The 13,926-nt window shown below is 37.3% G+C and overlaps 1 protein-coding gene across 9 annotated transcripts in view; it reads left to right on the forward strand.

Annotated features, from left to right (window-relative positions):
- Window positions 1–2,552: 2,552 nt before the first annotated feature.
- The window catches only part of DTNA (dystrobrevin alpha), a gene marked incomplete at both ends in the record, with an annotated part of 142,077 nt that continues 130,703 nt past the window's right edge, over window positions 2,553–13,926 (forward strand). For 7 of the 9 annotated variants that reach the window (XM_079718029.1, XM_079718031.1, XM_079718032.1 and 4 more), the window contains one exon: window positions 2,592–2,658. In XM_079718029.1, coding sequence (XP_079574155.1) covers window positions 2,592–2,658 — 67 coding nt within the window. Of the gene's footprint in view, window positions 2,659–13,926 lie in introns of all 9 variants that reach the window. The other 2 variants (XM_079718028.1, XM_079718030.1) reach the window with 1 other exon arrangement.

The raw sequence follows: 13,926 nt of genomic DNA on the forward strand, positions 1-13,926 counted from the left end.
AGAGATGTCACAGACAGTACCAAGTGAGTAGTAAGGGCAGTAACTCTGCAAGTTCACAAGCCAGTCTTTACCTCCCTGACATTTTCTTTCTTTTTATTTTTAACATCTTTATTGGAGTATAATTGCTTTACAGTGGTGTATTAGTTTCTGCTTTATAACAAAGTAAATCAGCTATACGTATACATATATCTCCATATCTCCTCCCTCTTGTGTCTCCCTCCCACCCCTCTAGGTGGACACAAAGCACCGAGCTGATCTCCCTGTGCTATGTGGCTGCTTCCCACTAGCTATCTATTTTACATTTGGTAGTGTATATATGTCCATGCCACTCTCTCACTTCATCCCATCTTACCCTTCCCCCTCGCCTGCTCCCTGACATTTTCAATCAGAGCTTTCCAGCCTGCCATCCTTTGTGATTTATTTTTAATGGTTCTTCTCATCTCAATCCAACATATAGACAGATGCAGGAACATATCCTGGTTCTATCCCCTATCTCTATACTGCTTCAGCTCTACTTCTGAGATCTTGAAATAAAAATTGGAAGCTCTCCCCAGACTAGTTAGTGAATGTCAGATTATTATCTGCCCACTTCCTCTGGAGGAAAGGAGATGGGTTACGTGATTCAGGAAGGGTGTGTTTTTCTCCTGATCTCTATATATCAGCCATACCTGCACATTTAAAATCTCATAAAAAGAAAGTATTGGACTGTGTTCAGCACTGCATCATTACCAAGTTGAGGAAGCTTCATTAACAACTCTGTGTTTTTCCAGTTATTATTGAAGCCTGACCTTGGTTATATTACCACCCATTGTGAATGGATACACGCTCTTAACTCTGTAAACTAAGGCTGTTCCATGCCCTTCTTTCCTTTCCTAGCAGTAGGCAAGTAATCCTTAACTCATAGAAGCAACTGGAGAGGCTGTTTGACCAGTTTGTCTGACATCACATTTTGTTTCTCCACCAATTTTCTTCTTTTAGTCCCCAGTGAGTCATCACCTTTTGAGCAGTCTTCTGCAAGCACAGTGGGCCCTCCATATCTGTGGGGCCCACACTGAGGACTCAACCAACTCCCCATCAAAGGCAGATCCAGGGGACCAAATGTACAACACTGTTTTATATAAGGGACTTGAGCATGTGAAGATTTTGGTATTGGGGAAGCAGGGGAGAGGCTGGAACCAATCCCCTGTGGATACCAAGGGAGGATTGTAGTTCCCTTAAATGTACCCCCAGGTAGTCAACCTCTCTCACATTCACATATCTTTCTTTACACTTCTACGCTATAGTTGCCTCATTGTGTTTTCATTGCTTTTATGCTTCTGTATCTCACTATTAGAGTGTAAGCACCTTGAGGGCAGGAACTGTGACTTCATCACTGTTGTATACCCAGAGCTTAGTTGGGCTCCTGGAGTGTAGAAGGCACTCAATAAACATTTGTTAAGTGAATGCTCAGCATCGAGAAAGAGGCATAACAGACTATGGAGATTCAGAGGACAGTAACCAAACCATCATAGATAGTGCAGGAAAATTTCAGAGGAAGATACAGCTAAACTGAGACCTGAAGGATAACTGCAACTTATCCATTCATAGGCTGAGGGCAATCCAGACAAAAATAGTAACAATAACATGAGCAAAATTCATATTTGAGAAAGAACAGGGTCCATTGAAAGCCAAAAAGATCAGCTGTGCCTTCTGTTTACCATGCTTGAATCAAAACATATACATATGTATATAAGTGTATGTATATATGTGTGTGTGAGAGAGAAAACCTTAGTTTTTAAAAGCTTAATTTGCTATAACAAAAAATCAACTCCATCAACCTATAAAACACATATATTTAGCCCCAAACCCTGTATCGGGCTAAACAACATTTCCATTAACTTTCTCATTATTTTCTTTTTCCTTAAGTCAAATTTTAATTTAAAAATTTTTTTTAATTCTCTATTTTAACTGTTGGTGTTTTCATAGTATTTTTCAAGTAGTTCTGTTGTAGATGATAGTATGGTTAAGTAGAGAGAGGTGAACCTAACCACTTTGCCTGAAATTATTATATATAGAAAAACAGTTGCAGGTTCCAAACACTTAAATTAGAAATGAACATTTAGGAAATGACCTGCTTCTAAATTGAGGTTTTGGGTGCACACAGGACAAGCTGTAACAGAATGTCTATGCCATTTCCTTTACTATGTCCATGAGACTCTCAATCTCATCATTTCTTGAATGGGATCTGTAATATCTGCTCTATATTGTTCGTAGGTATTCCCAAAATTGAAAGAGGAACTCTATGTGAAATGCATCACCTAACAGATGATAGAGGGTTGTATTCCATTATAGCACAAGGTGATCTGCTATTGTAGTTATTTGTAAATTAGAAAATAAAAATTTTACACCCCCTTCCACAACTACAACATTATATATGGAAAATATGTACAACCGTTTAAGTTAGTCAAAGTAAAGCTATTCTTTTTACAGACACAGTTTTAAGTAGTTGGTGTCTACGTCTGTGGCATGACCACAGCAAGTGTGTTTATGTAGATATGGTTTGCCTTGTTAACATGAGGCTAATACACATTGTAACCATTTTGTCTCATAGAATGATTGAAGATAGTGGGAAAAGAGGAAATACCATGGCAGAAAGAAGACAGCTGTTTGCAGAGATGAGTAAGTATGGAACTTTGAAGGAACACCCTTGAATACTCATGGAAGGCTGGAAACAACGACTTAATCCTTATGACATTTGTACTTTTCCCTAAAATCTTAAAGTCTTTACATAAAATGTATGTTTAGGCGTTTTTGCCTCCTCTTGGGTAAGAATTAAATTAGACAGTGAATCATCATAATTTGTTACTAGGACTTTATATCTTATATGAAAGAAAAAGGTTCGTGAACCTGAATGTATATATACATACACAGATGCTTAATAAACACTATTTAGTGTTGGCATTAATACAATCCACTAAACTTCAAAGTCTGTGTTCATTTCCCTGTACTACCACAGGGCCTGGCACATTGCAGGCAATAGATAAAAATTTTGAAATGAATCATTGAATGTGTTACCCACAAAACGATATCGTATGTCCATATGGGAAAGAGGAGTCAGGCGTGATTACCAGACCAAGCTATAAGCTGTCATTTGAACTTCATGCAACGGGGGACAAGCTGTCCTACAAACTAGTTTCTAAAAAGTGAAAAGGAAAACAAAGGTTTAAAAGAGCTTGGAGGTGACCTGCTATGCAAGGAAAACCAAACTAAGACTATATTTACTGACTCCAATGGAGAACTCATTAAATAAAGATTGTTGGTTTATGTAAATGCAAGGTTGCTGTGTAAGTAATTGGGTGGTAGTATCTCCTTCTAGACCATTTTTCTTATTCATAAGGAAGAAGAACTTAACATTGGGGGGAAAACACACATCTCAAATTAAATGTTATAAAGAAAAAAGTACGATTCTCTTATGGACTTTTTATCTCTCCTTCCCTGCAGAAGGAATGAGGATGAGCAGAAGTGAGTCGTAAGCCTTTTACTCCAGGAAGGCAAGAGGCAAAATTAGGCTCTACTGAAGATTGAAACTGATTGGCCAGAATGAGGGTCAGAGCAGATAAAGGAAAGCCCCAGATAATAAGATTCACATTTTCCTTTATCATTTCCCAATAATCTGGAGGCACCAAGGCAGTGTTAGAACTAACAAAGAGGAAAGAAAATTAAAATTGATGTGGAGAATCTCAATCATGCTCCTTGCTTTTTCCACTTTTAGAAACATGTCTAAAGTGCCTGTGACAGTTTCAGCCATGACCTTCCAATTTCCATGTCTGATACTGTAGCCTCACTTCTGGCCTGACCAGTCATCTGGAACTGTGACCTTTGTTGATACAAATCTAACAGAGGAAGGAACCTAGTTACTGCCTGGCCATCTAAACAAAATCCAAAGCAGCACAGGTGTCCTCTTGTCTCATAGATTCTTAGACTGAAGAGGCAAGAGCTATGTATATCATGGGCCAGTGTTTTGTCAGAAAAAGAAAAAAACTATTAATTTTTAACATAGAAAAGCAATAAAGTCTTAGAGGAAATCTTTAAATTTATCATTGTCACATTAAAGACCGTATTAGCCAACAGAGTGTAAGGATTTTAAAAGTGTGCTTATGTTATGATTTTATAAAATTTATCTGAATTTAAGTACATAATCCCAGCTCCTTCTACACCTGGTGCAGTGTCTGGCACGGACAAACACATATGTCACAAATGTCTTTTGAATTAAAGTTGTCCAACTCAAAGAAAGATCAACATAAGTTTTATAGCCATAGAAACAGAAAAGCTCTAAATTTTTCAAATGAGAGAGACTTAGGAAAATTGTGCATTCACTTCCCAAATTGTAACTTAACCTTCTCATAGAAGCTTCTCAGGGAGGTCATACAGTTTATTAAATCATTTTGAGTTCTCCTGATTAGTGATCAAAATAGTTAAGCAAGCCACACAGATATGTATCTTTCTTCCTTTCTTCCTCTCTTCAAAAGCAAGTAAACACATCTGACCTTAACAATTCATTAGTGAGCATCGTGTTCAGATTAACACTAAATAGGACACACGTCCACAGTAAGTGGGATTCTGCCAGATAAAGCAGTTGGCTGATTTCACCAGGAGAAATTGATTTTGATAGACTGTCAGACAAAAGAGAAATGTAATCTCATTGAGAATGTGTTAAATATTTGAAAAATACATGGATTACCCCACTTCTATCAGCAGGACACCAAAGAAACACAAGGAAACTATTATCAGAGAAGACTGACATCGAAACTTAGAAAGTAACTTCTTCCAGGAATCTATGATGCCTAGATAGGGAGCTGAAAAAGAAGGAAGAACTTGTAAATCTGGTTAGCTAAGAATTACCTAGAAGTAGTTCTTTTTAAACATGAAAGGAAAGTGCCGAAGAGCTTCTTGGTTTTGGAAATTGCAAATGTCACAGGGAAAAAAAAGGAGTTAAGAAGGCAGGGAAGACTTTTTTCATTACTATTGTGAGAGGGGAGAGAGATGGAACTCAGCTCTGCTGGAACCAAAGACAGGAGGGTTTCTAAGCACTGGGGTGAGCTAGAGCAGAAGTACTGGAGGATACCAGAGGGGAAGTCGGTGTTTACTCATTGTCACAATGAGGAAGTTAGGCTCCTACCCTCCAACAGAGACTAGGAGATCTCCTTCAATGATTTCATTTCCAAAGAATGGCTCCCAGTCCTTGAGAAAGATATTCCTGGGTTGTAAAACTGGCAAAAGTCTGGGAGGTTTACATCTTTAAAGGGGCAGACAAAGAATTTACAAAGGAAAGTTTTGTAGAAAAGTACGTGCTCTAAGAAAAGGCAGATCAAAGACCTAGATTCAGGAAGAAACCTGTCTAAAGTTTAGTCAAGCTGAGGGGAACCGTACAAAAGCAAAAGAGCAGAGAACACAGAAAACAGGGTGATGATTTTTTTATTTAATTTAATTTTTTTATACAGCAGGTTCTTATCAGTCATCAATTTTATACACATCAGTGTATACATGTCAATCCCAATCTCCCAATTCATCACACCACCACCCCACTCCCACCGCTTTACCCCCTTGGTGTCCATACGTTTGTTCTCTACATCTGTGTATCAATTTCTGCCCTGCAAACCGTTTCATCTGTACCATTTTCTAGGTTCCACATATATGCATTAATATACGATATTTGTTTTTCTCTTTCTGACTTACTTCACTCTGTATGACAGTCTCTAGATGCATCCATGTCTCTACAAATGACCGAATTTCATTCCTTTTTATGGCTGAGTAGTATTCCATTGTATATATGTACTACATCTTCTTTATCCATTCGTCTGTCGATGGGCATTTAGGTTGCTTGCATAACCTGGCTATTGTAAATAGTGCTGCAATGAACATTGGGATGCATGTGTCTTTTTGAATTATGGTTTTCTCTGGGTATATGCCCAGTAGTGGGATTGCTGGGTCATATGGTAATTCTATTTTTAGCTTTTTAAGGAACCTCCATACTGTTCTCCATAGTAGCTGTATCAATTTACATTCCTACCAACAGTGCAAGAGGGTTCTCTTTTCTCCACACCCTCTCCAGAATTTGTTGTTTGTAGATTTTCTGATGATACCATTCTAACTGGTGTGAGGTGATACCTCACTGTAGTTTTGATTTGCATTCTCTAATAATTAATGATGTTGAGCAGCTTTTCATGTGCCTCATGGCGATCTGTATGTCTTTTTTGGAGAAATATCTATTTAGGTCTTCTGCCATTTTTGGATTGGGTTGTTTGTTTTTTTAATATTGAGCGGCATGAGCTGTTTATGTATTTTGGAGATTAATCCTTTGTCCATTTATTCATTTGCAAATATTTTTGCCCATTCTGAGGGTTGTCTTTTTGTCTTGTTTATGGTTTCCTTTGCTGTGCAAAAGCTTTGAAGTTTCATTAGGTCCCATTTGTTTATATTTGTTTCAATTTCCATTACTCTAGGAGATGGATCAAAAAATATCGTGCTGTGATTTATGTCAAAGAGTGTTCTTCCTATGTTTTCCTCTAAGAGGTTTTTAGTGCCCGGTCTTCCATTTAGGTCTCTAATCCATTTTGAGTTTATTTTTGTGTATGGTGTTAAGGAGTGTTCCAATTTCATTCTTTTACATGTAGCTGTCCAGTTTTCCCAGCATCACTTATTGAAGACACTGTCTTTTCTCCATTGTATATCCTTGCCTCTTTTGTCATAGATTGTCTGGGCTTTCTATCCTGTTCCATTGATCTATATTTCTGTTTTGGTATCAGTGCCATGTTGTCTTGATTACTGTAGCTTTGTAATATAGTCTGAACTCAGAGCATCTGATTCCTCCAGCTCCGTTTTTTTTCCCTCAACACTGTTTTGGCTATTCGGGGTCTTTTGTGTCTCCATATAAATTTTAAGATTTTCTGTCCTAGTTCTGTAAAAAATGCCATTGGTAATTTGATAGGGATTGCATTGAATCTGTAGATTGCTTTGGGTAGTATAGTCATTTTCACAATATTGATTCTTCCAATCCAAGAACATGGTATATCTCTCCATCTGTTTGTATCATCTTTAATTTCTTTCATCAGTGTCTTATAGTTTTTTGCATACAGGTCTTTAGTCTCCCTAGGTAGGTTTATTCCTAGATATTTCATTCTTTTTGTTGCAGTGGTAAATGGGAGTGTTTCCTTAATTTCCCTTTCAGCTTATTCATCATTAGTGTATGGGAATGCAAGAGATTTCTGTGCATTAATTTTGTATCCTGCTACTTTACCAAATTCATTGATTAGCTCTAGTAGTTTTCTGGTGGCATCTTTAGGATTCTCTATGTATAGTATCATGTCATCTACAAACAGTGACAGTTTTACTTCTTCTTTTCTGATTTGGATTCCTTTTATTTTTTTTTTTTCTTCTCTGATTGCTGTGGCTAGGACTTCCAAAACTATGTTGAATAATAGTGGTGAGAGTGGACATCCTTGTCTTGTTCCTGATCTTAGAGGAAATGATTTCAGTTTTTCACCATTGAGAATGGTGTTTACTGTGGGTTTGTCATATATGGCCTTTATTACGTTGAGGTAGGTTCTCTCTATGCCCACTTTCTGGAGAGTTTTTGTCATAAATCGGTGTTGAATTTTGTCAGAAGCCTTTTCTGCATCTATTGAGATGATCATGTGGTTTTTATTCTTCAATTTGTTAATATGGTGTATCACATTGATTGATTTGCGTATATTGAAGAATCCTTTCATCCCTGGGATAAATCCCACTTGATCCTGCTGTATGATCCTTTTAATGTGCATTTGGATTCTGTTTGCTGGTATTTTGTTGAGGATTTTTCTATCTGTATTCATAGTGATATTTGTCTGTAATTTTCTTTTTTTGTAGTATCTTTGTCTGTTTTTGGTATCAGGGTGATGGTAACCTCATAGAATGAGTTTCAGATTGTTCCTTCCCCTGCAGTTTTTTGGAAGAGTTTGAGAAGGATGGGTGTTAGCTCTTCTTTAAGTGTTTGATAGAATTCACCTGTGAAGCCATCTGGTCCTGGACTTTTGTTTGTAGAAAGATTTTTAATCACAGTTTCAATTTCATTACTTGTGATTGGTCTGTTCATATTTTCTATTTCTTCCTGGTTCAGTCATGCAAGGTTATACCTTTGTAAGAATTTGTCCATTTCTTCCAGGTTGTCCCTTTTATTGGCATAGTGTTGCTTGTAGTAATCTCTTAACATGCTTTGTATTTCTGCAGTGTCTGTTGTAACTTCTCCCTTTTCATTTCTAATTTTAATGATTTGAGTCCTCTCCCTCTTTTTCTTGATCAGTCTGACTAATGCTTTATCAATTGTGTTTATCTTCTCAAAGAACCATCTTTTAGTTGTATTGATCTTTGCTAATGTTTTCTTTGTTTCTATTTCATTTATTTCTGCTCTGATCTTGAGGATTTCTTTCCTTCTGCTAACTTTGTGTTTTGTTTGTTCTTCTTTCTCTAGTTCCTTTAGGTGTAACGTTAGATTGTTTATTTGAGATTTTTCTTGTTTCTTGAGGTAGGCTTGTATAGCTATAAACTTCTCTCTTACAACTGCTTTTGCTGCATCCCATAGGTTTTGGATCATCGTGTTTTCATTGTCATTTGTCTCTAGGTATTTTTTAATTTCCTCTCTGATTTCTTCTGTGATCTCTTGGTTATTTAGTAATGTATTGTTTAGCCTCCATTTGTTTGTCTTTTTTACATTTCTTTCCCTGTAATTGATTTCTAATCTCATAGCATTGTGGTCAGAAAAGATGCTTGATATGATTTCAATTTTCTTAACTTTACTGAGGCTTGATTTGTGACCCTAGATATGATCTATCCTGGAGAATGTTCTGTGTGCACTTGAGAAGAAAGTATAATCTGCTGTTTGGGGTGGAATATCCTATAAATATCAATTAAATCTATCTGGTCTATTGTGTCCTTTAAAGCTTGTGTTTCAATATTACTTTTCTGTTTGGATGATCTGTCCATTGGTGTAAGTGAGGTGTTAAAGTCCCCCACTATTATTGTGTGACTGTCGATTTCCTCTTTTAGAGCTGTTAGCAGTTGCCTTATGTATTGAGGTGCTTCTATGTTGGGTGCATATATATTTACAATTGTTATATCTTCTTCTTGGATTTATCCCTTGATTATTATATAGTGTCCTTCCTTACCTCTTGTAACATTCTTTATTTTAAAGTATATTTTATCTGACATGAGTAATGCTACTCCAGCTTTCTTTTGATTTCCACTTGTGTAGAATATCTTTATCCATCCCCTCACTTTCACTCTGTATGTGTCCCTAGGTCTGAAGTGGGTCTCTTGTAGACAGCATATTTATGGGTCTTGTTTTTGCATCCATTCAGCAAGCCTATGTCTTTTGGTTGGAGCATTTAATCCATTCACGTTTAAGGTAATTATCGATATGTTTGTTCCTATTACCATTTTCTTAATCGTTTTGGGTTTGTTTTTGTAGGTCCTTTTCATCTCTTGTGTTTCCCACTTAGAGAAGTTCCTTTAGCATTTGTTGTAGAGCTGCTTTAGTGGTGCTGAATTCTCTTAGCTTTTGCTTGTCTGTAAAGCTTTTGATTTCTCCATCGAATCTGAATGAGATCCTTGCCAGGTAGAGTAATCTTGGTTGTACGTTCTTTTCTTTCATCACTTTAAGTATATCATGCCACTCCCTTCTGGCTTGTAGAGTTTCTGCTGAGAAATCAGCTGTTAACCTTATGTGAGTTCCCTTGTATGTTATTTGTCATTTTTCCCTTGCTGCTTTCAATAATATTTCTTTGTCTTTAATTTTTGCCAGTTTGAGTACTATGTGTCTCAGTGTGTTTCTCCTTGGGTTTATCCTGTATGGGACTCTTTGTGCTTCCTGGACTTGGGTGGCTATTTCCTTTCCCATGTTAGGGAAATTTTCGACTATAATCTCTTCAAATATTTTCTCGGGTCCTTTCTCTCTCTCTTCTCCTTCTGGGACCCCTATAACACGAATGTTGTTGTGTTTGATGTTGACCCAGAGGTCTCTTAGGCTGTCTTCATTTCTTTTCATTGTTTTTCTTTTTTCTGTTCTGCAGCAGTGAATTCCACCATTCTGTCTACCAGGTCACTTATCCATTCTTCTGCCTCAGTTACTCTGCTATTGATTCCTTCTAGTGTATTTTTCATTTCTGTTACTGTATTGTTCATCTCTGTTTGTTTGTTCTTTAATTCTTCTAGATCTTTGTTAAACATTTCTTGCATCTTCTCTATCTTTGCCTGCATTATTTTTCCTAGGTCCTGGATCATCTTCACTATCATTATTCTGAATTCTCTTTCTGGAAGATTACCTATCTCAGTTTCATTTATTTGTTTTTCTAGAGTTTTATCTTGTTCCTTCATGTGGTACATAGCCCTCTGCCTTTTCATCTTGTCTATCTTTCTTTGATTGTGATTTTGTTCCACACGCTGCAGGATTGTACTTCTTCATGCTTCTGCTGTCTTCCCTCAGGTAACAATTGATAAGGAGAACAATTGATAAGAAATTTTGGCAAATTCATATGACTGTGGCACATACATGTGTTAAACATCTACTCGGAGCTCATAACCACAAGCAGCAGAAGCAAAAACAAAAAGACAAAGAAACAAAGTTAGGAGTAGCATGGACTCACAAATAAGCCAAGAAATAAAACTAAACCAAAAAAAAAAAAAAAAACTGTGTGGCCACATACTTTGATTAAAAGCAATTTGGGGTAAGTTGCCCTAAACCAAAATTTCCCCTCAGTATAATGCCCTAATTATCAGTTTGCTTAGTACTTTAGATTAAAACTGAAAAGTAGTTTTCATTTAAATGTAAATGTCATTCTCACCTTAACCTTTTCAGCCATCAAGTAAGTTTATCAGGTCAAATAATTTTATCCAACTGTTTTTTAGCAGAATAAATTGTTTGTTCTTGGAATCAAGCTCCCTTTCTTCTCTGTTTTTCTGCTCTGAGAGTACATTTACTCTGCTTTGTATGACACTTACTTACAAAGAATTTACAAAGGAAAGTTTTCTGTGTCACTCATTCACATGAACTTCTCCTTAGGGATGGACGCTGGACCTTTCCCTTCAAACCCATCCAGCATAAATGCTGAATCAGTGTTGGTTTAAAAGCCTTGGAGCACAGGATAAGTAGGTTTTAATGGGAGGGAAATGATTGGAAAACACTCTTTCAGAACATGGAAGGCTGCCTAACAAGATGAGGAAGGTCCTGGGGAGAAAGCAGAGTGATACCAGTGGGCTCTGAGTGGAGGAGGGACCAGAAACCAAAGGCAGGCAAATGAAGGTGCTCAAAAAACACTGTTGAGTAGTTCAAAGGCAGACCACCCTTCTTCAGAATATTGACAGCAGTCAGCATGTGCATAGTTGGAATGGCACCTGAAGCATGATTTTTCAATGCACACTATGAGTTTTAGGAAAACTGATTTCAAAAATTGAAGGAAATGACGTTAATGATCCCATTCCCATGAGCCATGGTGGATACAGTGACTATTTTCACTTTTATCTTCATTTCTTGTGCTCTTCAGCACTTTGGGGATGTCAACACCATGGGTCACCATCCTGGAAATTCTTCCTTATGTCACCACCGCAGTCCAGTCTCCTGTTTTTTCTGACCACTCTACTTCTCTTTTTCTGTCTCTTAGTAGCCTCCAGACCCCCTGAAGTCAGATTTTAACCAAAGTTTTGTTCTTGACCAATTCTCTCCCTATACAGTTTGACTTTCTCTCAAGGCTTCACAGTTATTGTTATAGCTCTCAAGTGTTCAAGGAGTCCTTCAAAACCACATCCCATGTTCTCAGGAACCAGCTTATCCAGAATAGTCAGCATGTAAAGTCAGTGTCTCTTCCAGACTTGGCTTCTCACTGTCAAGTCTTCTGCTGATGAAGCACCTTGAGATAGGCTCACTGTTAGCTCCATTAACTCCCCATCATAACAAAGCAATGTCCCACCAAGGCTGCCACTTTCCAGTATTTCCAAAACCACACAGTCCTTGAACAACTACCAAGGGCACTGTTCAGAAGTGGGGAGGAAGTTTCTAGCCCCAAATTTTTGCCTCATTTTGTTATCTAGAATGTGGAATAGCCCTACTTGTGCACATAGTCTCCTCTTGGGAAATATTCCCAGTCCTGGCTCAATTAAGGCACATTGGTACATTTTATATGTTTATTAATAATTCCTGGAATATAGTCCATATTAAGGAGTTCCATATCCATATATCCAACTGACACTGGATATCTCCACTCGGACACCCCACAAGCAACTCAAACTCTGTAAGCCCAAAACTAAACCCTTCATCTACCCACACCTACAGACCTGTTCCCCCTTCTTGGTACCTTAGCTCAATGAGGGCCACCCCATCCCACTGAGTTGTCTAAGGTAGAAAGTTGAGCATTACTTTTGACCCCAAAACTCCTTTGCCTGCTCACTCTCCCTCCCTCTCTTTCTCTCTTTTTGTCTCTCTCTCTCACACACATATACACACACACACATCCAGTCAATCATCAAGCATGAAAAAGAGTTTAGACACAGAGTTCATAGGCTTCATCTTTATTCTATAAATATTTGTTGGGTGAGTTTGAAAAATGAGTAAGAAATTTAAGAATCTGAGTGATTTTATAAAAGGTTTTATAAATGAGCTATGAAAACATATAAGGCAAAACATATATGAACGAAGCTAAAGCCAAAAATTAGATAAGACAGGTTGGTTGGTTGGCTGGCTGGATGGATGAATGGGTGGATGGATGGATGGATGGGTGGAAGGAATGAAAGAAGGCAGGAGGAAGGAAGGGACGGAGGGAGGAGAAAAAATCTTGAAAAGAAGAGCTAAAGAAAGGAAAAACAGGATTTGCAGAAGGTAACAATGTGATCAGTCAGAATTTCTGAACTTGTATCTTTGCTTTCCTCTCTATCATTTTTTTCCAGCTATGACCTGAGTGTGAGAGGTTTGAGGAGATGTTGCAAGAGCATCAACTTGCCTTAAATGAATTAGCTTTAAATTTTTCTTATGAAAAGTTTTAAATATATACAGAAGTAGAGAAAATACTATTCATCTCTACCCTTAATTATTTACCCCCAGCCCCCACCATATAATTATGAAACAAATCTAATCTATTATTTAGATGAGTCAAGTCTCCATGTTTTAAAGAATTATAGCCCAGTGATATAATAATAATGGAAAAGACACTATAAATTTGAGAAATAATTAAGAGGACATTGCAAAAAAATAGGGAAGTGCTGTACTATTTTTTATTAAAAAGGAAGAATTAGTTTCTTCAGAGTATAGAGTGTGAATTTGATGTAGGTTTCAAGATAAAATGGATTTTTTTTCAGAACATGGACAAAATATAGTGGTAATCCTAGACATTTCAACATGCTAAGAATAAGGATTACTCTATTGACCTCATTTCCTTATTCATTTATCCAAATTCCATCTTTTTTATAAATGAATTAAGTCAGCTAATTTCCCTTTTTAATAAGGTTACTAGACTGCTAGCTCAGGAAAATACCATAGGATAAAAATGAACCTTAATTTCAGCAAGATACTAACAAAAGTCTCTTAGGTTGTGCATGCATTGGAAAAACGTGAGCTGGATCTTCGTACAATTAGGTAGCGATTGTGACCATGTTGTGACCGTGTCTGGAGGAATAAGTAAGGGATCCATCAACTTGGGGGACAGCCTCCAGTTGTATTCTGGAAGACTCTGTGGCCCTGGTCAGGTCTTAGATTTTAGGCAACGACTTGGACACAGAAGACATGAGACTACTCTCAAGGTAGGCTATGAATTTCTAGACTTTCAAGAAGAGACCACACATGTCAAACTGAACTAAGTCCATGGTTTATTGGGCCAGAGACAAAGAAATTTATTTTAAACAAGGTGGATACATGGAGCAAGAACCTGC

Source organism: Hyperoodon ampullatus, assembly GCF_949752795.1.
Source record: "Hyperoodon ampullatus genome assembly, chromosome: 13".
NCBI classification, from domain to species: Eukaryota; Metazoa; Chordata; class Mammalia; order Artiodactyla; family Ziphiidae; genus Hyperoodon; species Hyperoodon ampullatus.